At 46.4% G+C, this 24,572-nt stretch overlaps 4 protein-coding genes, 1 long non-coding RNA gene and 1 pseudogene across 5 annotated transcripts; 3 read left to right on the forward strand and 3 right to left on the reverse strand.

Moving 5' to 3' along the window:
* Positions 1-1,262: 1,262 nt before the first annotated feature.
* LOC117866618 (F-box protein At2g26160) lies at positions 1,263-3,177 on the reverse strand. Its single transcript, XM_034750874.2, has 2 exons — positions 3,041-3,177; positions 1,263-2,834 (listed from the first exon to the last, which is right to left on the reverse strand). The coding sequence occupies exon 2, from the start codon at positions 2,819-2,821 to the stop codon at positions 1,640-1,642; it is 1,182 nt and encodes a 393-aa protein (XP_034606765.1). The 5' UTR covers positions 2,822-2,834; positions 3,041-3,177; the 3' UTR covers positions 1,263-1,639.
* A 3,958-nt stretch (positions 3,178-7,135) lies between these two features.
* Positions 7,136-11,403, reverse strand: LOC117867035 (disease resistance protein RGA5). Its single transcript, XM_034751346.2, has 3 exons — positions 10,165-11,403; positions 7,422-9,462; positions 7,136-7,334 (listed from the first exon to the last, which is right to left on the reverse strand). Exons 1-3 carry the CDS (start codon positions 10,989-10,991, stop codon positions 7,281-7,283), a joined length of 2,922 nt encoding a protein of 973 aa, XP_034607237.1. The 5' UTR covers positions 10,992-11,403; the 3' UTR covers positions 7,136-7,280.
* A 1,638-nt stretch (positions 11,404-13,041) lies between these two features.
* LOC117834174 (uncharacterized) lies at positions 13,042-14,935 on the forward strand. Its single transcript, XR_004635731.2, has 2 exons — positions 13,042-13,381; positions 14,371-14,935. It is a non-coding gene; the product is annotated as an uncharacterized lncRNA (long non-coding RNA).
* Positions 14,936-15,471: 536 nt separating this feature from the next.
* Positions 15,472-16,647, forward strand: LOC117834542 (probable LRR receptor-like serine/threonine-protein kinase At3g47570; annotated as a pseudogene).
* Positions 16,648-17,568: 921 nt separating this feature from the next.
* On the forward strand, positions 17,569-18,195 carry LOC117834543 (agamous-like MADS-box protein AGL80). Its single transcript, XM_034714096.1, has one exon. It carries the CDS (start codon positions 17,569-17,571, stop codon positions 18,193-18,195), a length of 627 nt encoding a protein of 208 aa, XP_034569987.1.
* A 3,602-nt stretch (positions 18,196-21,797) lies between these two features.
* On the reverse strand, positions 21,798-23,822 carry LOC117866839 (uncharacterized). The gene is made up of 2 exons (XM_034751128.2): positions 23,668-23,822; positions 21,798-23,509 (listed from the first exon to the last, which is right to left on the reverse strand). The coding sequence occupies exon 2, from the start codon at positions 23,423-23,425 to the stop codon at positions 22,274-22,276; it is 1,152 nt and encodes a 383-aa protein (XP_034607019.1). The 5' UTR covers positions 23,426-23,509; positions 23,668-23,822; the 3' UTR covers positions 21,798-22,273.
* Positions 23,823-24,572: the final 750 nt, after the last annotated feature.

Consider the following 24,572-nt stretch of genomic DNA (forward strand, 5'->3'; position numbering starts at 1 on the left):
AAGGTTTCATTGCACTATTTTCAAAGATGTCACATCATCCCATGAGGTGTATTCTCATGAATAAAACAGGGAGTCCCAGTGCACAATTTCATTTCACGATTTCATAGGATGCCCATGACATTTAATTGTGAGGCATGTGATTGGATATGGTTAGATGAATTGAAACTCTATAGCCCCCAATGCAAGTTTCAATATGTTTCATAGTCTTGGAAACAGTGTATACACAGTTTCATCCTGATGAAACTCCTTCCCTCTCTCACTTCATAACTACCATGCCATGTCATCACATATGCTGATGTGTCACTGTATTTAATGTGCATGAAACATCTATGAAACTCCCACTGGGATTAGCCTAATCTTCGTCTTTTAAAATATGAGACTTCCTTTGCATCCATAAATGTTTTTCAGTTTAAATTTGAAATTTTTCACATACATCACCATGTACTCAAGAGTTTCTTTTTAATGAAATTTTAAATAAGTGTTTAATAAAAATCCACGCCATTTTCTATAATATGTCTTCACCTGAGTTAAACATGGTCGACTCGCTCGTATTTTTCCTTTTGAACAACAATCACTCCTTTTTATGGTCGATGTTTGTAAAACTTGGAGGCAATGGGTTTTTGGTTAACATTCACACTGCCGCTCCTCAATTTTCTTGTTCTATTCCATTTGAACGAAACACTCTCTTTTGGGGGTTTTTTTTATTTTCAATCGCTAAAAAACTATGTACCTTTCCAGTCAGATTATGTAAGCCACTGTATGACATGGTTGTAGTCTTGTATGCTTGTAACAAAGGACACCGCCGCCCAGAGTATCTTAGCCAGTTCTCACATCTACTCTTATTTTATTGGGGAATTCTTTGTAAAAAAGGTGCTTGCTAAATCATTATCCAAATTCATCAATTTTAGTAAATTGCACAAATGTAGGAATATAAAACTACCATTATCCTATAAAGAAACTTCCAAGTGCGTGGATCTAATTTGAGGTAAGAGACAGTGAAACACACTAATGCACTAAGTCATACATCCTTGTGGGAATTATATAGGCTCACAGTGTGATTGCATGCATTATGAAATCAAAGATGTATGGCAATTTCATCGAGTTACTCAAGTGGGAGTTCGCAGATTGCGTGTTCGGTTTGCTTGAACAATGTGACTATAGAACACAAATGATCTTTCTATTTTTGAGCATTATTACCACTTGAGCATCAGAAGTTCAGCTAGCAATCAAGGCACTGATTGTTTACCTTAAGATAGCCTTACTACCCGGATGGATCATGGATATTCCACCCCCAAAAGTTCATAATAAGAAATGTATAAACCGATAACAACGGTAAGATCAACAAACAAGCTTGCAACCTACCCGACTAGAGACAACCTTACAATGACAAGCTCGCAGAAAAGGTTCATAACAGCAGATAGCATGCTACCTCAAGGTTCATCAGGTGTTTACAAATTGAGCATAACATGATTAATCTGTAGTCATCATCACAGGCACCAGTAGACCACCATACTACGATCAGACAAGTACTGACGCTTAGCAGCTTCCATTATACCAGATAGCACTATAAGAAGACCAGATACGAACCGGTCAATGCATTCAGTTAGCACCGTGACAGATCACTTCAGCGGTTCAGCCCTTAGGGTAAGAGCCATGTGGCAAACACCGCGCCGGGCTTCCACGACACCATTGGCAGAGGGGAGGACACCTTGCCGTCTGTCATGTCGTAGACACTGCAAGAACTAGAGGCCCCCTTGTTGTAAACGGAGGAAAACCCCTCGTCATTGTCTATGAAGAAGATGCGATCCCCTGGCATCTCATTATGAGAAACATTTACAGATCTGCCGAACCGTTGACATAGAAACAGCACCTGGTCATCCCCTAGTGTTGTCACCATGGCCCACCGTGACTGGCCAAAATTGGCCTCATACACCTCAAACCTAGTCTCTTCAGCTTCAAGAACTTCAATTTTATCCCAGTTTCCTGCTTCCAACCGGAGGTCCATCTCTCGGCACACCAACAGCAACGCACCACGAGATTCAACTAGGTAGTTCACCCTCAGAATTAGGACTCCCTCAGGTAAGAATATCATGTGGCAAGTGTGAAGGTCACCGATTACTTGTTGGATTTGAGAAACCCATGGATCGCCCGTGCTGTGGTCTACACTGATGTCAACAGCAAAAAGTGAATCCATGCAGTTAAGGGCATAGAGCTTTCCTTTATGGAACACAATGTCAACAAACAGAGGACTACTGACAAGTATGGTCCACCAGGAGGACGCCCCTGGCTGGCAAACTGCAATCCGAGTGATCCCCTCTCTCCTGAAATTGAATATCGCTGCGATGAGGTGAGGCGAACATAACATAATTCTGTGCGCATCTAGCTCCCTTTCTTCGCCTATTTCCATCCACGCATGCCCTGCCTCGTCACCGGACTCATCACCCACCTGCAGGAGTCGAGCGCGGGACAGAGCCGGAAGCGTCACAGTGGTGTTGGAGAAAGGATCCCTCAGGAAGCAGCCGTCCTCGCCTGAGAACACCAACCAGTTGCCAGTGCCACAAGCATCCGTGTAGCCCACGCAGCCAGGGAAGCGGAACGGCTCGCTTCCGGGGAGGCTGTACACGGTGGCGTCTGGGAGCAGGAGCATCGGCATCGACGGGGGCACGCCCCCCTGCAGCGCGGCCGCGCGCCACTGGGGGCACACGGCGGCGAACCGGACGCGGTCGACGTGCGCAGGCAGGCGGCCGAGGACGAGGCTGGCGAGATCCACCGGGATGTCCGACCACGACACCGGTGGCCCGCGGGGCGGCGCCTCCTCCATGGGTGCAGCCAACCTTGCAATGCAATCAATAAAACAGCACGCCGTCAGCGAAGAAATCGCAAGCCGGAGGAAAAACCGCCACCACGTTGCCCGCGCGCGCGGGGGACGGACACACGGGCAATGCGTCGAACACCTTGCGTGCGCGACCGGCGGCGAGGGCAGGAGGAAACTAAGGAGAGTGAGGCGGCGAGTCCACGGGAAGGAATGGAGGTGGGTTACCGGAAACTGACGACCCGCGGCGGAGGAATCGCGCCGGCAGAGGCGGGGATGGGGCCGGCCGCCGGCAGAGCTGGGGTGGTAGGCAGAGAGCTGAGCCCCGGGGGGTGTGGGGGGTGGGGCGGGGTGTCGGGTCTGGAGTTGGCTTGAACGTGGCGAGTGAGCTAACAAAAAGCTGTAAACTAGGTGAATTCAAAAGGAAAGGAACCCTACGTAGAAGTTCTATTTTTTTTTAAAAAAGAACAGAATTATGAGTTGTGGAGATGTTACATTTCACACCCTTGAAAATTTCAAGTGCGGATATTTTAAAAGTCGGCAGGTTACATGTGCTTTTTGTGCTATAGTGCCGTTGCACATGAAATTTGTGTGTTTTTTAAATTTCATATATGGAATTAAATTTGAATGTATTTGGACCATAACCTCGTACTCTCTCTGTCCCACAAAGACTACTCATTTAGAAAAAAAATTAGAGAAGATAATAGCAATGCTAAAAGTCCAAAGTACACTTAGTAATTCTTCTTAATAGGATGAATTATCGAGTATAATTAATTATGCATGCATGCAGTAATTGTCCCACCTATTAACCTTCCTTATTTAATGAGTTTGGCTCAGTCATCGATGGTGGGAGTAAATGATCGATAATGGTATTATGAGGGTCTTTGGTGGATGGTCCGAAAATAATATAAACACTCGGAATTTCCAATGTTTATATGAAATTCTAGAATTTTCATTGTCTCAAAAGATACTCCCAGATGTCAACTTCTAATATTCTTGTTATGTATTTTTAATGAAAATCCATCCTTTGTGTTTATTCAGAAAAAAATAATCTTCAAAAAATTATTTTTTGTTATGAAGATGTCAACTTCTAATGTTCTTCAAAAAATTAATCTTTTAAATAGTGTTTATTCAGAATTTGCACCATTTTCTTTGACATGCCCATTTCGGTTGACAGCTCCTCCTTTTGTAAAGCTATGGGGAAACGGGTTCACAGATTGCACGTTCAATTTCCAAAATGCTGGCATTTAGAGTGATGCACCAACAAACTCAACAAACATCTCAATACAAGAGGCAACATAGGTCAGACATACCGAGCACTAAAACATCATAACAAGAAACACAGGAACCTCTTGAGTCTTGCCCCAGAGCTGCAAAAGATTCTAAATAATAGAATAACTAGGTCCATACAATGCCCTCAAAAGAAATACGGTTAAGATCGAAATTAACAAATTAGACTCTCCTCAACTGGAGACTCCCATCCCATACAATGTCGAGGTAACAGAATAGGTCCATAAAAGCCAGCGATATTACAAATTAGCAATATTGCCCTCAAATGGATCATGGATATTCCACGCAAAAACTCCATTACAAGAAATACATAAACCTCTCAAGTCGCACCACTTACAGAAGATTTAAGATAACATCGATTAAAATTGAACAACAAGCTTGCGATCCACCCAACTAGAGACACCCTTACATCACCAAGCTCACAGAATAGGTTCATAATAACAACCAATAGCATGGTACCTCAAGGTTTGTTCATCAGAAGTTTACGAATTGAGTACGACGCAATTAGTCCATAGTCATCATCACAGGCACCAGTAGATCACCATACTATGATCAGACAAGTACTGACACTTAGCAGCTTCCATTATACCAGATAGCACTATAATAAGACCAGATTAAAACCGATCAAAGCATTCAGTTAGTACAGTGACAGTATCACTTCAGCCCTTAGGGTAAGAGCCATGTGGCTAACACCGCGCGGGGACTCCACGACACCATTGGCAGAGGGTTGTACACCTTGCCGTCTCTCACATCATAGACACTGCAAGAACTTGAGGGGTCCTCACTGTAACAATGGTAATACTCGTTCTCCATGAAGAAGATGTGATCCCCTGGCATCTTGTTATGAGAAATGCAGACAGATCTGCAGCACCGTCAACGATACAAACAACACCTGGTCCTCCCCTAGTGTGGTTACCTTGGCCAACCATGACTGCCCGAAATTGGCCTCATACACCTCAAACCTGTTCCGTTCATCTTAAAGAACATCAATTCTATCCCAGTGTAGTGCTTTCAACTGGAGGTCTATCTTTCGGCACACCAACAGCAACGCACCACGAGATTTAACTAGGTAGGTCAAACTTAGAATTCGGACGTACGGACAAACACAATGTCAACAAACAGAGCAGCTCGTTGATCCATACATACGGACCACCAGGAGGTGCCCCCTGGCTGGCAAACTGCAATCCGAGCGCTGCTCTGTCACTCGTGAACATGAATATCGCTGCAATGAGGTGAGGCGAACAAAACATAATTTTGGACGCACTCCACTCCTCTTCTTCGTCCATTTCCATCCATGCATGGCCTGCCTCGTCAACGGACTCATCACCCACATCCCACATTCGAGCGCGTGGGTCAAAGCTGGAAGTGTCACGGTCTCGTTGGAGAAAGGATCCCTCAGGAAGCAGTCGTCCCCGCCCGAGAACACCAACCAGTTGCCAGTGCCACAGGCGTTAGTGTACCCCGTGCAGTCAGGGAAGTGGAACGGCGCTTCCTGGGAGGCTGTACACGGTGGCGCCTGGGAGCAGGAGCATCGGCATCGGCGGGGGCAGGCCCCCCTGCCGCGCGGCCGCGCGCCACTGGGGGCAAACGGCGGCGAACCGGACGCGGTCGACGTGCACAGGCAGGCGGCCGAGGACGAGGCCGGAGAGCCCCACCGGGATGTCCGACCACGACGCCGGCACCTCCTACATGGGTGCAGCCCACCTTGCAATACAATCGAGAACACAGCACGCCGTCAGAGAAGAAATCGCAAGCCGGAGGAAAAACGCCAGCACGCGGCCCGCGCGCGGGGGGGCGGACACACCGGCAATGCGTCGAGCACCTTGCGTGCGCGACCCGCGGCGAGGGCAGGAGGAAACGAAGGAGAGTGGGGCCGGTGAGTCCAGGGAAGGAGGAATGGAGATGGGTTACCGGAAATTGACGGCCCGTGGCGGAGGAATCGCGCACGCTGCTGCTGCTCGGGCGGAGGCGGGGGTGGGGGCGGCCCCCGGCAGAGCTGGGATGGAGAGAGCTGAGCCGGGGTGGAGTAGTCAGTAGTGTGAACGGTTTGAACGGCTGAAGTAGCTGACCTCACCACGTGGCGAGTGAGCTAATAAAAAATCTATAAATTAAGTAAATTCAAAAGGAACCCTACATAGATGTTCTAATTTTTAAAACAAAAATTATGTGTCGGTGGAGATGTTACATTGTATGCACCCTTACAAAAATTCTAGTACAAATAGATCTAAGCAAATCTTGGGCTAGGCCATCAAAAAGCCCGATTTCTTTCGAGTCCAAAATCTCCAAAATCTCCACCCAAGCTCGGCCATTAACTCTATCGGGCCTAATTCGATCCGGGGCTCAGGACAAGCGCCCCATCATTTTCTAGTATAAATTTAATTCATTTTATTATTCGGGCCGGCTCGAGCCCACCCATTTTTTTGACGCGAAAATCAGCACCACACTCGGCCCTAAATGAGTGTCGGGCTAGGCTTAGCCTGTCGGGCTCAGGCCAGGTCAGTCTGGGCCTATTTTGCTAAGGTCTAAGTACAAATATTTTAGAAAGACCGATTAAATGTGATTTTTATGCTATAGTGGTTAGTGGCACATGATTTTCTATGTTTTTTATAATTTTATAAATGTAATTAAAACTTGAAATAAATTTTGAATGTATTTAGAACACCACCTCTTCATGAATTCCCAATGTTTCTCTGCACTTCAAAACATGAGCAAAGCCAGTGTTTGGTTTGGGGTCAGTAGTTCCTCAGTCACAGAGCATACGGTATCTAAGATTTGTACTGAGACAAACTTCTTTGGCTATGACTAAATTTGTAGAAAAATACATAAACATTTACAACATCAACTAATTTTCCTAGCTAAGCCATGAAATATATTTTCATAGCGCATTTATTTGATGTTGTAGATTGATATAGTACATGTTAATATACTTTATTTTTACAAACTCGGTTAATGTTACAAAAGTTTGGCTTAAGACAAAACTAAAACGATTTATGAATGGATGGAGTATATTGTCAATAAACCAAACGCTCATACTTGAAAAATCATTTTCCTTAATGAATATGTTGTCACTTCCTGTATTCAGTATTTCAGTCTAAAGAAGAAGAGAGTTAAAACAAGCGCACATACAAGGATGCAACAGAGATCGGTGAGAAGAAAGTGCACAATAAATCAACTAAATTCAGTCTGGTTTCCTCTGGTGCTGATGGGCACCATTCTGGATCTTTCCAGAAACCTGCGGAACAAAAAGAAAATGTAAGCACAACAATGGATACTGATGGATTATCATCACAATGGGCATGCGTGATCGATAGGTAAGTACCTCTCGGTCAGTTGAGAGCATCTTATGCTTATTCTCCATCTGAATTCTAAGGGCGGGACAGTTGGGATGGAGATCAGCTGCATGTGCCAATGCTGCCTTCGCTTCCTCCACCTCCGCAGCAGTAGCATCCTCACACTGGATCGTAGCAGTAACCCTCTGGAGCGAAGTACCAGCAACATTTTCGAAGCCAAGCAGATTCTCAAAGCCAGGCTGAATAATGTCCATATCTTTTATGAACCGCACATAAACAGAAAACACAAGGGATTCAAGGCTTGGCATCATGATGGAATGTGCTATGGTTGCATCGTCGTCGCTTTCGCAGCCGTGTGAATCAAACTGGACAAACGAAAAGGGAGTGTGAAAGAATCTCAACTTCCGGAAGTAGCGGTGCAGATCACCAGTGGTCTTCCTTATGCTTAATAGTCTGGTGTGATCTGAACTCAGTTTGAGATAACAGAGCTCTGGTAGCCTCCCAAGGGTTTCCATGTCCTGTTCTTGCACCAAATTCACTGTCACATCCAGATGGGTGAGGTTCAAAACGAGTGTCGAGTCCATCCATACCGGTAGTGCAGAGAACTTGAAGCATTCCAAACACATCTGTCCAAGGCACCGAGGAGGAGCCACAAAACATACTTCTTCACTTGTGATGCCTCTCGCCAATGCTGAGCCAAAAACAAATAAGGTGCGGATCTTGTGGAGATTTGCAAGCGATTCCAGCAAATCTCTCTCCATGCTCTCATCGCTTACATGAATGGTACACTGGAGCATCCTTAGTTCTCTCAACTCGCCCAGGTCCTTGATGAGCTGCCTTGTTGACGCATCATCAGCCGGCCATATCTTCAGCTCTTGCAACAAAGTAAGGTTCCCGATCAAACCAGACGGCACTGTTATACTGTCATTGACACGTAGGCACAACAGTTGTTTCAACAGGCCCACACCCTCCGGCAGCTGTTGCATTCCGGTACCTGACAAATTCAGTGTTTGTAGAAACTTGAGGTCTCCAACTTCCTTGGGGAGCTCATCAATTTGTGTATCCAAAATTCCAAGATACCTCAGGTGACGTAAACTCCCTAAATGCTGTAATCTATGTTTTCCCCAAGCTTCCCCAACACTGCAATCTTCTATAGTTAAAACACGTAGAACTCGGAAACATGATATTACCACATTAATATTCGTTGCACTAAACGACCTCACTTTCTCCAAACCCATATATGTTAACCAGCTGAGTGCGGTTGTGCTCTCTTCAACACTCCTACCGTGCACGGCAAATCTGCGAGTATTGCTACCGCCTATGAGTTTTTGTTGGTCATTGCTGTCCAATATAGTGGTGAACTTTTCTTCACTCGATAGTGAACGGACCAGATCAAGCACCATATCATGAACACGACAACCATATACATACCCGTTATCCTCTCTCTCCATCGGTTGGATCATGCTTCTATTTATTAGCTCATTGAAGTACCCTTCCCCGAGCTCAAATAGTTCTATCTCTGTTGTTGCTTGTTCATTCTGAATAAAACCTTCAGCTATCCACTTCCATATCAAAAGATTTTTCTGGATCCCATATTCTTCCCGAAATAAACTTACATACAGCAAGCAAGGCTTTAGATGTGAAGGGAGGTCATAGTAGCTAAATGACAATATTCTTCTAGTATTCTCCACAATGTCATTGCCTCTGTCACCAAAACCTATAGAATTGTACACCTTAGCCCAGTCCTCCCCTGATTTACTTGCCAATAAGCTAGCTATTGTAATGATAGCTAATGGCACACCACCACATTTCTTCAAAATTTTATCACATGCCTCGGTTGAAAGACTGTCTAGAAATCTGTCTTCACCACCAGTTATTCTAGAATATAGTAATATTTCAGAGTCATCGCGAGAAAGTGGTTGCATCTTGTAAATATCACCAATATGTGTAGCGACTTCAAAAATACGAGTAGTCACCACTACTCTACTTCGACAATTACTATGTTGCAAAGCACATCGGATCAATTCCCATGATTTCTTATCCCATATGTCATCAATAACAAACAAACACCTAGGCGTCCACATGACAGTACAAGGACACAAACATAAGTTAGTAACCGCACCAAAGTGGCAAGAATGCAAAGCATGAATGACACCAAGTTGTCAACCATTTGTAAGAACACACGAAAATGGCACTGTAAATCAACAGCTTGTAGAAATCTAGTCCAGATAAATTAAATATATATCATAAAGTCGAACATTGTATAGAAATTCGTTCAAACAATGTTTGATGGAAGAAACTCTTAAAAAATCATACTCTGTAATAACTTAGAAAACATATGCAGCACATAATCCATAATCTATCAAATAAAAGGTACATTAATTCATAACTATAATAGATAACGATCATATTTCAATGTTCTTGTACAGTCAGGCAACTCTGATGCCTCAGTTAAGTTCCTTTAGATGCATTTTGCTTTATAACCTAGTTTCATTCTCAATGTTTATGGCATTTTGAAAATATATACGGGTTTGTGCTAGGTTATAAAGCTTTAGATATAATTGTAGCATCTTTGGGTTAACTTCTTTACACGAAAGGGAATAGCACTACTATCGGTTGCAATCAACAGGTTGTGACATGCTATAGCTATATATAAGCGTGTATCCTCATGCTCACACAAATCCTATCCTCCGAATGCAACATTTGAAGGCAGGGTCTTACATGTTCAGGTACTAAAACAAAAATCTCATGCTGATGAGTAGGTTCTCATACCTCTTGTTGTGGATGAATTTCCTTAGTTCATTGATGAGCTGCCTTTCATCCAATATCATCACATTTGGATTCACGTAGTCAAAATCAATGAGAATATCCCTTAAGACTTTCTTCATGTCAGGATCCCGGCCAACCGGAACAAAAGCCCCACAATCAAATGCCGGTTTGTGTTTGTCATAGACTGCTTTGGAAAGAGTTGTCTTGCCAAGTCCTCCGAATCCAACTATAGAGACAATCTTCATCGCCTCATCGGACGCATGAACACCATCCCCAAGGGACAATATCTTTACGAGCTTTTCGCTCTGCTTCTCAATACCAACAAGCTCTGCCGTCTTCTTGTATAGCGCCTGCATGCGAGGATCAATGGTAGCAGGACTTGCAAGCTTGGCGATAACGTTGTCGACCGTGTACCTGTCACGCCTTGCAGCCACCTCCTCGACTCTCTTGTTCATGTCCCGGATAGCTCCAGCAATCTTGCGTTGATGCTTGCACTTCTTGAAGATCTTTGCCATCTTCTTCCGGAGACGCCTGAGCATGCGTGCATCAACATGCTCAGGACCGTCGTCGATGCGCACCAAGAAAGTGTCGACAATGTCCTCCATGTCGTAGGACAGCTCCCTGACATCGTGTGCCCAGAGCTTGACCAGCTCCTCGAGCTGGTCCGGATGCACCTCGCCGACCTTGCGGAGGACGGCATGGATGCTCTCCAGCTCCCGTGAGAGAGACTTGATCTTCTTCCTTACGCCCTCGTGGAAGCCGTACTCCTCCTTGAGCAGCTCAACCAGCTTGGGGAGAAGGCTCCCTATCGCCCCCGTCCCCAACTCCATTGCTCGCGCTCAACCAGCTAGTTTGATTGATGATGGGTCACTCGGGCAGGACCTAACGTGATGACTTTGGCAGGGCTTCTTGAGCCGCTTCTCCACCAGCTTCTCGCGAAGCCGTACCGAACGGGGGAACACAAAACGGCTTCACCGGAGAAGCCCCGCAATTCCCGCTGAAAGGAGCCAGTTGAGGGAGGAGAAGCCCAAAAAACTGGCTCCCCGCGGCTTCATCCCCTTTGTGGGGCCAAAATCTCCACCATGCCCCTTGGCGCGAGGCGCGGAGGACGCCGTCGCCCTGGTGCGGGGAGGCCGGAGGGCGGCGATGCCGCGGACGCCGGGGCCCGGAGCCCAGAGGGCCGCGACGGCGCAGGCGATGGGGCAGGAGGGCGGCGACGGCGCGCGCGGGCGGGGATGGCGGGAGGCGGGGGCGGGCCGGTGGGGATGGCGGAACGCGGGGGCTGGCCGGCGGCGGGAGGGTGGGGCTAGCCGGCGGCGGGAGGCGGGGGCGGGCCGGCGGGGATGGCGGAACGCGGGGGCTGGCCGGCGGCGGGAGGGTGGGGCTAGCCGGCGGCGGGAGGCGGGGGCAGCCCGGCGGCGGGAGGTAGCGGCGGGAGTTAGAGGTCGAGCGACCCGCAGAGGAAGGGAAAGAAGACCGGTAGGAGGATAAGGAAGAGAGAAGGGGAAGCGAGAAAAATAAAGGAAATTTTTAGGTAGGAAAAGTAAATAGGATGAAAAAAAAGAAAAAAGTACTATAGATATTTTATCTTATCTTTCCTATTTCTATCCTGACAAGTCGAAGAAAAAAAAGTACTTCACCGAAGAAGCTACAGCTGCAGCCATTTCAACCACAGCTGCAGCTTTGCCAAACGAACCTGTATCACTTCTTTATTTTCTGTATTGGTCGAGAAACAAGTCAGGCCTGGTTTGGTTCCCGTGACTTATTTTTAGCACCCGTTATATCGAATGTTTAGATACTAATTAGGAGTATTAAACGTAGATCATTTACAAAACCCATTACATAAGTGGAGGCTAAACGGCGAGACGAATCTATTAAGCCTAATTAGTCCATGATTTGACAATGTGTTGCTACAGTAAACATGTGCTAATGATGGATTAATTAGGCTTAATAGATTCGTCTCGCCGTTTAACCTCCACTTATGTAATGGGTTTTGTAAATAGTCTACGTTTAATACTCCTAGTATCTAAACATTCGATGTGACACGTGCTAAAAATAAGCACGCCTCCTCAGTGAAGCATCGAGCAATGCGCCCTGTGAAGGTACAATATTTGTAGCTGCATTATTGGTTGGCCGCCAGTCAAGAGTCAACTTTGTGGCCATGCAACTTTATCACTTATTCAAGTGCACTTTTGGACTTTCGCTGCACACACTGACCTTCCACACGGTCACGCGTGCCTGGGCAATAGCTTTCGGGGGTGTTTGGGAAACACATCCTAAACTTTAGGACATGTCACAACGGATGTTTTGATACTAATTAGAAGTATTAAATATAGTCTAATTATAAAACTAATTGCACAGATGGAGTCTAATTTGTGAGACGAATCTATTAAGTCTAATTAATCCATGATTTGACAATGTGATGCTACAGTAACCGGTTGCTAATGATGGATTACTTAGGCTTAATAGATTCATCTCGCGAATTAGTATAGGGGTTCTGCAGTTAGTTTTATAATTAGCTTATGTTTAGTCCTCCTAATTAGCATCCGAACATCCGATGTGATACTCCTAAAGTTTAGTACCTCGTATCCAAACACCCCCCGATTCATCGGGACTTTGGCATAGTGAGAGTAAGTTTTGGTCTTCGGCTCTCTTTCTTCGGGACTTGTCTGGTGCGCAAGAAATTTCACTAAGAAGGAAGCAGAATTGCAAATAACCGTAGCTTGGCTTGTATATATCGGTGATGCATGACCTCGAGAGCCAGGCTTCCTACATACCACGAGCTTTTTGTTTGGTTGCTGTCGTGCATACAGCTAGGGCAGCAGGAGAATCTGTTCGGTTGCCAGTTGTGCCAACGCCCAGTAGCTTTTCGCTTGCATACGCATGCTCATCCGACCACTCGCCTGCGCACCGCGCCATCCAGGTCACGGGGAAACGAAAAAAAAAATCCATATTCTGGGAGCCATACTCGGAGGCGTCACTGTGCACGAAAGGGCATCAGAGGGGGAGGGTCCGGGAGAGGAAGGCAGAGAAAAGAGGGAGGGGAGGGAGCAACGGTGCGTAGAGAGGGAGGAGAGGAGGAGAGGGAGGAGGGGAGACGACTGGAAGAAGATAAGGTGAAGAGGAGGAGAACGCTACTTGTGCGAGGATAGGAAGAGTGAGGAGAAAATAAGATGGAGAGAGAGGGAGGTACCTAGTGGAAAAAGCACCTGGATGGAAGGTCAGTTCTCTACCAATACATTACCTTAGCCATGAACTATTGGAAATCATACGATATGTTCCTCTATTCCCAAGTATTACTTTAACAATTGAAGGTCCCAAATAGCCTGTGTAAGCGACATTGGGGACCAAGGCCAGGCTTGCAGTAGTGTCGGAGTATATAGGACCAAGGCCAGGCTTGCAGTAGTGTCGGAGTATATCTGAAGGTAACGTGAAAGATGTCCAGTAGTGCATGTATATGCGGCTTGACCAACAAGGTGTGCGGAGCAAACTATATAATACTAGACCATAAAAGATTTGTGCTAGCAGCTACAAGTGGTCTATGCTGGTGGGTCGAGCACCTGCCAGCAACCTTGAGCCAGCACAAATACCGTCTGTGCTGGTGGGTGCCCACCCGCCAGCACAGATCGCTTTGTGCTGGATAGCGACGTTAGCCACGCGCCAACGCAGATGCTTTCTATGCTGGCGGGTGCTTTTGCCGCCCGCCAGGAATATGTATTTTCCCATTCAATATATTATTTCTAGTAAGTTATTTATAATTTCTATTTCCCTCCAGTTTTTAGCCGTCAAATTGAAATATGTATCTCCAACCACATAACAACAAACTTGAGTAATAAATAATTCACATTATTCAAAACTGCATCGTACATAATATATAATTCACATTATTTCTCTTGCCATATGTGTTGGTTGCCCACTATCTTTGCTTGCTAACGGTGCCATTTGCTCATGGGTGAATAGTGTATGTATGGTTGTCATATGAGGCATACATGGGTTCTTTGATAGGTTGATGATTCAATGATGAGGATTGATGTGTTAGTAAGCTACTGCTACAAGTATATTGCTTATGTGAAGTATGGACAACACCTTGTTTGAAGTTTTGATGTTAAGGGGTTGTTTTGTTCTATGCATATTAGGTGTTCGGTGAAATATTTGTGAGTAACTAACTTGTTAATTTGATCACTTCCACTCCTCCACCGTGCTCACAAGGGATGTCAGGGTGGCGGATCTTGCTCAATCTTGGGGAGGGCAAGGGCAAGGCTGACGGCAGGGTTCGACGGCCGGTGCTTGAGGAGGGCTCCAGCTCCGTCGGATCGGCATGGCGCGGCGGGGCTCGGGGAGCGTGGGGCCACCGGCAGGCAAGGCTTGGGGCCGACCGGTGTGCGGGGCCATCGGCTGGTGGGGCTCGGGGGTCGGGCAGCGAGCGACGTGCCGCCTGGGGTCGGCGAACGGCGCTCGGGGACATGGAAGAGCTTCAGGATGGCGGTGGTCCTACCCGGCGATGGACCCACGCGTGCTCGGAGCGGAGCAGCAGCGGCAGATCAACCCGACCCCGGCAGCGCTGCTAAGTATATTGGCAATCATATGCATTTTTCTATAATAGATTTAATGAAAAGAACCTTACCATGTGCAGTCAGTGCTAGGGATCCAAAGAACAGAGTGAACAAGAACATGTTCATCAGGTGCATCGGCACGTTTGCTCCTCGTATCGGATCTTTGCCTTCACGCCTGAGGTTTATTGGGAGCTATGTAAGACGTGTGCAATGAACCTGAAGTCATCTCCCACTCGTATTTAAAGCACTAGTATAATTCTTGATAAAGTTGGAAATTAATAAAATAGGTAAATATGGAGATTAGAAAATTCCTTATCACACGGAGCAGACCAGCTAGCTAGGACTATATAGGAGTATCAAATTGGACCTTCATACGCAGTGAAGGCTTTGCTACGTAGCTAGGATATGTATGCAAGACAAGTTATGGACTTCAAAAGCAACGACAAGAAAGTTTTGATTGCATTAACCTCCAAAATTGGAATGGTTACTGCTTTGGTTGTGAGTTGACACTATAGTAGTGGTCACAAAACCGTATGCCTTCAGTGTTGTAAAACACCCGGACTCTAGAACCGAAGGTCTAGAAGGAAATAGAAGGAAAGGAGGACTAGGATTAGAGTCTAGTTACAGGCTCTTACAAAAACTCTAGGCTTAGACATCGATTTTGAGCACCAGTGAGAGACCAAGTTGAGATTACCTTAGTCTATTTGTGATGAGTGATTGACTGGATGACTACTTTTTGGTTGAGTCCATATTTCATATGTACTTGATTATTATACTAACGACTAACCGGAGGTGTTGTGAGGGCCAACTAGATGATGGTATAGTTGTCGCTATAAAAGTACTCAAGACACAGGTCATCCAGGCCATGCAAAGCTTCAATGCCGAATGTAAAGCGTACGGATGGCCAGGCATCACAACCTCGTAAGGATACTTGGCACTTGTTCCAACTTGGATTTCAGAGCACTGCTACTACAGTACATGCCTAACGGTAGCCTAGACGAACACCTGCACACTGAAAGCAGGCCGTGCATGGGATTCCTCACGAGGCCGGGCATCATGCTAGACATATTGATGGCGATGGAGTATCTGCGCATGACCACCACGAGGTTATCCTGCACTGTGACTTAAAACCTAGCAATGTGCTTCTTGATGATGAGATGACTGCGCGTGTGGTAGACTTTGGCATCGCAAAGTTATTGTCAGGAGACAACAACTCCTTGATTTCAGTAAGCATGCCAGGGACAATTGGATACATGGCGCCAGGTATTCATTGCTTGCATAGTTTTGGAGACACGTACTGTTACTTTAGCAAGACATATACAACCCTAATGTTGTTCAAAACTTTCTATAACAGAATATGCATTCATGGGAAAGGCTTCGCAGAAGAGTGATGCATGTGTTCAGCTTTGGAATCATGCTGCTTGAGGTGTTTACAGGGAAGAGACCTACCGATCTCATGTTTGTCGAAGGATTGAGCCTGAGACAGTGGGTCTCTCAAGCGTTTCCAGCTAGGCTCATAGACGTTGTAGATCGCAAGCTATGGCAAGACGAAGAAATCCGCCACATTTGCTTTGATCACCAGACCAACACTTCTCTGGGATCTTCTTCGTTTATTAGCACAAGCAACAGCATTCTCGCATCCGTGTTTGAGTTGGGTCTGATGTGTTCGAGCGAGTCAGTTGGGCAGAGGATGTCGATGAACGAAGTAGCCACGAGGCTCGAGGACATCGAGAAGGATCATTATTATTCTGCGTTAGTGCAGGCAATGCAGAGGCCATCAGCATTAGTGAGGAACGTAACGGAGGCCAATCACAGAGAGCCGTGTCTTTTTTTTCTTTATTTAATGAAATATACCAGACGGTGTACATTTCTATCATATTGATATGATGCATGACAGATATATGATGATCCTAATTGTAATGCCGCTTCATGAGCGGGACTAAAATAGGTGTTGGTACTCATGTATTTGTTACTCATGTACTAGCATGCTTTGCTAACATTGTAGCGAGTCACTCGCACAAGTCTAAGTAATATATAGTCTCGGTGATTTAATTTCCTTAAAAACATGAAAGTACAATATAATCCTAGGATACAATAATGCAGAAAAAGGAGAAGAACTAAAACTAAAAACGAACCAAAATATTTATCAACCACTATAAATCACTATCAAGACTATCCACAGCTAATACTCCCTCTGTCCCAAATTTTATGTCGTTTTAACTTTTCTAAATTCATAGGTGTTTGTATATGAGCAGCTAGAGGGAAGTATATTGCTTTTTATGCACGGAGTCATCGGCGGATCCAACACTCTTGGGCTGAGCGCGATTTTCGCTCCCTCCATGTGGGGAATTGCAATGGATTCTTTTCAAAGCTTAACAAAATTCTAGCCAGTCGCGGGCGGAGCGGGGCTCCCTCGACGCGGTGAATCGCAATGGATTCTTTCTAAGCCCAACAAAATTTTGGCTAATGCCAAAAATAATAATAAAGATTCAATCAAAATTAATTACAAATGATTTAAGAAGCAATTAAGCACAAGATGGGACCACTGTCTAGCCTAATCACGCAATACTCATGATGCATGTAAGGAATGTTTTCCGTGTCATTCATGGATGAACCTATCTAAGAAGAAAGAAATGATTATCTCTCTTGCCGTTGACAGTAACAGTCACTAATACTGTAGTACTAATTAAATACCTGCCAAAATATGTCCTGGGTATGATTTTAGACAATTTATGGCTGATGATCCAGGCTCCTCCACTCACCTCTATAAAAAAAAACACGCCCCTTCCCTCATTTCAATTCATCAGCATCGTACCAAAAGCATTTCAATCTCGTTCGTAGCTAAGCTAGGGCCATGGCGACCCGGCGCGCGACGTACGAGCGGCGCTGCCAGAGCCTGATGAAGAAGGCCAGCGAGCTCGCCGCGCTCCCCGGCGCCGAGGTTTGCGTGGTGGTGTACGACAGCGAGGACGCCGGCGCTGCCGCGGCGCAGCCGGAGGTGTGGCCCTCCGCCGAGGAGGCCGCGCGGCTCTTCAGGAAGCTCAAGGCCATGCCCGAGGGCAGGTTCAAGAAGACCATGAGCCAGCTGCAGTTCCTCCAGAACCGCGTCTCCAAGGTACGTGAGCAGGTGAAGAAGTCGGCGGTCGTGAACGGCGAGCTCGAGTCCTCGGCGCTCCTCCATGAGTGCGTGGCCGGGCGCCGCCCCGGCCTCGTCGGCGTCACCGAGAAGGAGCTCGCCGGCCTTATGGATTTGGTGGAGGCCAAGATGAGCAAGGTGAGAGCACGCCTGCAGCAGCTTGGCGTCGGGGAAGCTGCACACCCACGAGCGGCGCCGCCGATGGCGAACGGAGGGGAGCTTGGCGCCGTGTTCTGCAGTGCCTTCGAAGGTGGCGACGGCGCCGGCCCGAGCGGCAGTGGATGTGAAGCGATAGAGGCTTCCAATCAGGGCTGTGACTTGGGGTCCCCATGGGCTCAGGAGTGAGGAAGGATGCGTGCCGGGCCAGCTTCTAAATGGTTTAGTTTTTGTGTTAGGTCTTGTCTTAGAGTTGATGTCTCTTTAGTCTTTACCAATATGGATGATCATATGCATCCTTGTAATCGTTTGGGTCGTTCAGATAATTTCTTGTAATCGTGTTGTTTCTTTGATCAATGATATATTATGTTGCTGGCCTGTTATATTTTTATATTCTGTAGTTGTCGGATTTTTTTGTGCATATCCAGTATAGGTCTCAAGCGCGTAGGGAATGTGAGATGCCTATGTTCATATGAAACTATGAATGGTGAGGTTCTCTCCATGACTCCATGTCATATATATGCAGTTGCATGGTGTTCTCCATTTTCTAACATGCATGCAATTGTAGCCAAGTGCCAAAGGTTGGTCTTCCAAGAGATGCTGTTGTTGAATAATTTGTTGAAAGAAATTTTGGTACCATTGCTGAGCAATCAAGTAAAAGGTATAATATACACAAAACCACCCCTTAATGCAGGGTGAAGGCATGAGCATACAAGAAAGCCTACTATTTAGTGGACGCACGGAGGTACGGCCCTACTCTCATATTGGGAAAAATTATGCAACGAAAACATTTTTAAAATACTATTAAAGGAAAAAAAATAGAAGTATCATTAAGCTAAATATTCCACTAATAAGGCTAGTCGTAGCGAGACATGTCAAGAACCTTGAAGTATATCGTATGATGTGGCATGTATACTTGTTTTACCGTACAGCGGTACAGGTAGGTCTAGGCTAGCTCCTCGCTGATTAGAATTTAGAAGCCAGCAAAAATAACATCGCACGAATCATGTTGCCCCGGTCGTCATGCGTCATGGTCCACCAGAAACAGCAGCCGACCACAAGAGAAACGGCACACCGAAAACCCTGCCGGGTTACCAGAAGTCCGTTCTTAAGAAAATGAAACAGTCTGAGAAAATTTCATTCGAACTAATATACATCATTCACCCATCTCACATGTAGGCAATCACATCAAGCATTTTTAGTCGCCTAAAATTAGTAGACTGGCCTATATCAATTGATATATACTCTTTCTGTTCCAAACTATAGTCTTTTTGGATTTGTCCTAAGTCAAATATTTTTATCTTTAGCCAATAATATTCCTAAAATAATTTATTTCAATTAGAAAAAATTACATGTCGTAAAGTTGGTTTATTTCATCATTAAAGCTGATAGCATCATTTTTGTGGTGGTGTGTGTGTATGTTTATGCCATTCAACAAAAAAAAGTATAATATCATACATCAGTGTAAGCAGCACTCATGCGCCGATTGAGAATTTTGCTCCCTCGACGCTAGTAACCACAACAGGTTTTTCTAAAGCATAACCATTTTCAAGTCATGCAAAAAAAACTCAATGATTTAGTTACAAAATTTACTAACTTTTTTGTAATAATTGTTACTCTCCCACACCGTCCTAATTGAAACTTTTATGAGGATGTTCCCAGTAACTAAGCAGCATTTGTCATACCGATGTTTTGGTAGGCATTGAATTACTTGTACACAAAAATATAGTAGTGATCGATGGTTACTGAGTATGTTCATAAAAATTGCCTGCACAATTAGTTTGTTCATTTTAGTGATTGGATTAGAACATCAACTAATCACGGAAGATATAATTTATCCAGAAGATATAAAAACTGCGAGAGACATTGAATGATTACCCAGAAAGTTAAATTTCTTTCCCATTTTGAATGGAAAGTCCACCCTGAACAAATCAACTCTCGAGCATTTCGCCAACAAGATACAAATATGGTTAAGATCAAACAGATAAGCTTGAAATATTATTCTCCATATAATTATGGTTCATACAAATTTCATTCCCAAAAAAAACAGAGAGAGAGAGAAGAGCGTAACAAAGACTCCACTAATCAAGATGGCCATGGCAATGGTTCAAATCGAATCAATACTCATGCAATCACTTGACTTAAATTAAAAGCAAAAATTATTACTTATTAGAGCACTAAAAACTCCAGTGTTATTGAAGAGACCATTATACAAAGATCAGATAAAATATGAAATGCATTTAGAAGATTGCACATAAATGATCTCACTTTAGTCCTGGCTCCCGAGGGAAGAGCCACGTCGCAGGCACTGCTCCGCGCTTCCACGATGCCATCGGGCAGAAGGGGGGAGACCTTGCTGTGTCCTTCATGTTGTAGACACTGCAAGAGCTCAAGCTATCCTCATCATACCAGTTACGGTCCTCATCATCGTTCTGCATGAAAATGATGCCATCCCCAGGCATCTCATGCTCCGAGACACAAACAGATCTAGAGCACCGTCGACGTAGAGAAAGCATCTGGTTACCTTGGTCTCTACTGCCTCTCTTCCAAGTCAGCCTTAAACACCTCGAACTCATTCCGCTCAGTTGCAACAACCGTGCGTTTCTCAAATGCAGTGGGCATTGGCTTCCATCTTCCATGCATTGTTCTGCACACCATCAGCAACTCACCACATGATTCGACCAAGTAGATACTCAGCATGATTATGGCTGTACGATGCACAAAAGTTGAAGGACCATTACGAACGGGATCAATGGTCCATCGGATTTCAGAAACCCAAGGATCACCCGTACTCTGGTTCACGCTAACGCCAATAGCAAAAAGGCCATTCTTGTACTCATCAAAGGCATAGCGCTGTCCCCGGTGGAACACCATGTCAACGAACCGAGGACTGCGGTGATCCACGAGCACCGACCACCAGGAGTTGGCTCCTGGCTGGCACACTGCAACCCGAGTGCTTTCCTTCTGAAAAACGACGAGGTGCGGCGAGCAGTACAATAGCTTGTGCAAAGTCAGCTTCTTTGCGCCATCGGTTTCCAACCTTGCAAGGCCCGTCAGACGGCTCACATGCCGGGCTCGGACACGAGAAAGAGCCGGAAGTGTCACGGCGGCATTGGAGAAGGCGTTCCTCGAGAAGCAGGAATCCCCGTCCATGAACACCATCCAATCGCCGGACGCGTCGGTGTAGTCGGCGAGGGAGGCGGAACGGCTCGCCGTCGGGGAGGCCGTGCGCGTCCCGGAGCGCGAGCAGCGGCAGCGGTGGGGGCAGAGGTGTGTGTGTGTGTGTGGGGGGGGGGGGGGGGGGGGGGGGGGGGGGCGCGGGGGCGGGGCGCGCAACCGAACACCTTGCGTGCGCGATCCACGGCGAGAGAGCGAAGGGCGGAGTAGAGGGCGGGAGATATGCGGCCGAACGGAGGGGAAGGGAAGGGGGAGGTCCGTCCGTACCGGAGATCGCCGCTGTGGCGGAGTCGTAATCGTAATCCTACTGCTGCTTTGGCGGCGGCGGCCACCGGACGAGCGGTGTCGAGCCACCTGTGAAGGAGGACCGAGGTGATCAGAGGAATCTCTCTGTTTTGGCTAGGCTTTTGAGTCGGGTAGACCTACAACTCTAGGATATCTTTTAAATTCTGTGTTAAGTTGGGAAATTCATGTTCCACTTAGAGCATCATTAGCAACAATGATACAACACACGACTACTCCCTCCGCTTCAAATTGTAGGTTGTTATGTATAGCAAAAGATATGTATCAAAAAAGTTAAAACGACGTGCAAAACGGATGGAATGCATAACGACTTACAATTTGGAATGAGCATGCACAGTGAACCAATGCATATGCCAAACTCATTCAAGTCACTCACCACGCAAGCGACAGTGTTCATAGAGGGCCTAGACAAACTATATATAACTTGTTCATTTTCCTTGGAAACATGTGATTCTGCATCAGCCATTCCCCGAATGGACCTTTCTGAAACACCAACCTAAAAGAAAACGTCTCACCTCAACTCGAGCCACTGGAACTGGATGCATACATCAGAAGTGCCTGGACATTCCACCTGAAACGGCATATAAGGTTCAAGATAACAGCGTTCCAAGATCAAACCGGCACGCTTACAACTTCCCGAGCTAAGATAATCCCCTTAAAGTTAAGCTAACAGAATAGGTTACCACAAGGTTCATCACAGGTTCACAAAGTTGAGCATGATACAATCATCCAACAGCAGGTCAGCCTTGCAGACGCCAGCAGGCAACAGACCATTCAGCAAACAGCATCAGTTCGAAGGGAAGAGCCACACCGCACCGACATGATCAGCAGGGCCACCATGCCTATTCCATGAGATCGTTGGCAGAGGAGAGGAGAACTTTCCGTTATTTGCCATGTCGCTGGTGCCAGAAGTCGAGCTGCTGTCCCATTGCCACGAAGGGTAATAATCCATGTACAAGAACCAAACGCGATTGCCCGGCGAGTCATACTGAGGCAAGCAAACAGCCCTGGAGCACGGCCCTAGAAACAGCGCCTGGTCATCCTCGAGGTTCATCACCTTGGCCCACCTTGATCGCCGGAAGTCAGCCTTGAATACCACAAGCTCAGGCTCACACTGTCCATCAAAAGTGTGCATCTGTCCGCTGCCATGAGCATGCTCGTGGAAAATCATTCTGCGCACCAGCAGCAACTTGCCACGCAATTCGACCAGATAGAGCATCCTATGAAACGTATCAGGATTATGAAAGTGATTGACCTTGATGGCCTGTCCAATCCGAGAAACCTGCGGGTCGCCGGTTTTGTCATCCACGCTGATGTCCAAAGCTAAGAGGTCCTCTTCATGATCAACAGCGAAAAGCTTTCCCCGGTAGAATGCCATATCAGTAATCCACAGAGACAGGTTCCAAGCTACCGACCACGTGGAACCTCCTGGCCGGCAGACTGCAACCCGATTGCTACGGCTACTCCAGAACAGTGCAGCGACGAGATCTGGTGAGCACACGATTACCTTCAACACTTGGAAGTCTTGCGTGTCAATCGATTTCAAATATGACTCGCTGCTGGAATCATAACCCTCAGAATCATCACTGTCCTCGGAATCATCACCCTCGTTGTCCGAATCATCACCCTCGTCTTCGGAACCATGACCTTTGTCAGGGAGATGAGCGTCCGATGGATCAGGAAGGGTCATGGTGGCACCGGAGAAAGGGTCCACCAAGACCAAGCACCGCACGCGACGGTACACCAGCCAGCTACCAGAAGCTGTGGCGAAGCTTGTTGCAGCCAGCGAAGCGGAGCGGCTCGCCCCTGGGCATGTTGTAGAAGGTGCCGCTGGCCTTGAGCGCGAGCAGTGGCGCTGGAGGGGGCAGCCAGACCTGCCGTGCGGCTGAGCGCCACTGTGGGCACACTGCGGCGAAGCGGACGCGGTCGGCGTGGGCATACAGGCGGCCGAGGACGAGGCACGCCAGGTCCAGCGGGATGTCCGACCACGACTGCGGTGTCGCCGCCATGTGCTCAGCCGATCCTGAAATGAAGAGAAAGGGACGAGGCGTGTCAGAGTGCACGAAGAGGCAATAGGTCGAACACCTCGCGTGCGCGCCCGCGCGCGGCAACGTGGATTTGGAAGATGAGCGGCAGCCGGCAGGGAGGAGACGGAGGAGGGAGGGCGAGGTGGGTTAGTACCGGAAGCCAACGGGAACGGAGAAGCTGTGGGTTCCGGCCACCCGGCGGCGCGTGCTGCTCCTCTGCCTGCTCCGGTCGCAGCGGCGGTGGAGACGTGGAGTGCGTTGGGAGAGAAGCAAATTGTAGCGCAGCCCAGCTCAGCGCAATGTAAAGTCACAGCGTCACATATGGGCCAAGCCCAGCCCGACAAGACAAGAATTTCAGTATTTCACCCATTATTGAAACGATTTGGGTAACCGGACGTACAACTATACAAGGGAAACAATGTGGCCCACGATATTATTTACCTTGGCACCAACAACCGTTAATCTCAATTAGGCCTTTCGGAGAAGTTGTTGCTAACTTTTTTTTTCTGAAAAGCCAACATTAGTTTTTAGAATATCTATCTAGAAAATCTCATAAAATTGAGCATTCCAACTTTCCATAATTTTTCTGAGCTTCCAGCTTTCCAGAAGCTGCACTAGAAATTCGTTATTTATTTGAGATTTTGACTTTTCACACTGAGAAGCTGCTAGAAATCTCAAACAAGTGTTCCCTTAGAAAATTAGAAAATGATGTACAACACATTATTCATGTGCATTATCGCCTTATCGGTAGAGGAGGAAATATTTGAATCAGGGTTTAGCAGCACCTTATTTCAAAAATGAAGTTGCACAATTTCAAAATTAACGAAATGAATAAATATATACTTATAACTAATGGCCATTCGTGTTACACAATTACTTTTTTTAAAAAAAGCATTACAATATGTGACCTACACAAAAAGGACAAATTAGTTATCAATTTTCTTCACAAAAATGATAGATTCTTTGTCTTTTTCACAGAAGGCATATGGTCATTTGTCAATACAATTATCCATTAAGTTGGTCATTTTTTTCCAATTAAATTTCATTTGTCAATACAAT

This window comes from Setaria viridis, chromosome 8, assembly GCF_005286985.2.
Source record: "Setaria viridis chromosome 8, Setaria_viridis_v4.0, whole genome shotgun sequence".
NCBI classification, from domain to species: Eukaryota; Viridiplantae; Streptophyta; class Magnoliopsida; order Poales; family Poaceae; genus Setaria; species Setaria viridis.

Coding starts and splice junctions, on each gene's coding strand:
- LOC117866618 (XM_034750874.2), bottom strand. CDS start 2,821: ATGGAGGAGGCGCCGCCCCGCGGGCCACCGGTGTCGTGGTCGGACATC.
- LOC117867035 (XM_034751346.2), bottom strand. CDS start 10,991: ATGGAGTTGGGGACGGGGGCGATAGGGAGCCTTCTCCCCAAGCTGGTT. Junction 9,463..10,164: donor AAATTCATCCACAACAAGAG/GTATGAGAACCT, acceptor GTGGACGCCTAG/GTGTTTGTTTGTTATTGATG. Junction 7,335..7,421: donor TGCTCTCAACTGACCGAGAG/GTACTTACCTAT, acceptor TTTGTTCCGCAG/GTTTCTGGAAAGATCCAGAA.
- LOC117834543 (XM_034714096.1), top strand. CDS start 17,569: ATGGCGACCCGGCGCGCGACGTACGAGCGGCGCTGCCAGAGCCTGATG.
- LOC117866839 (XM_034751128.2), bottom strand. CDS start 23,425: ATGCCCACGCCGACCGCGTCCGCTTCGCCGCAGTGTGCCCACAGTGGC.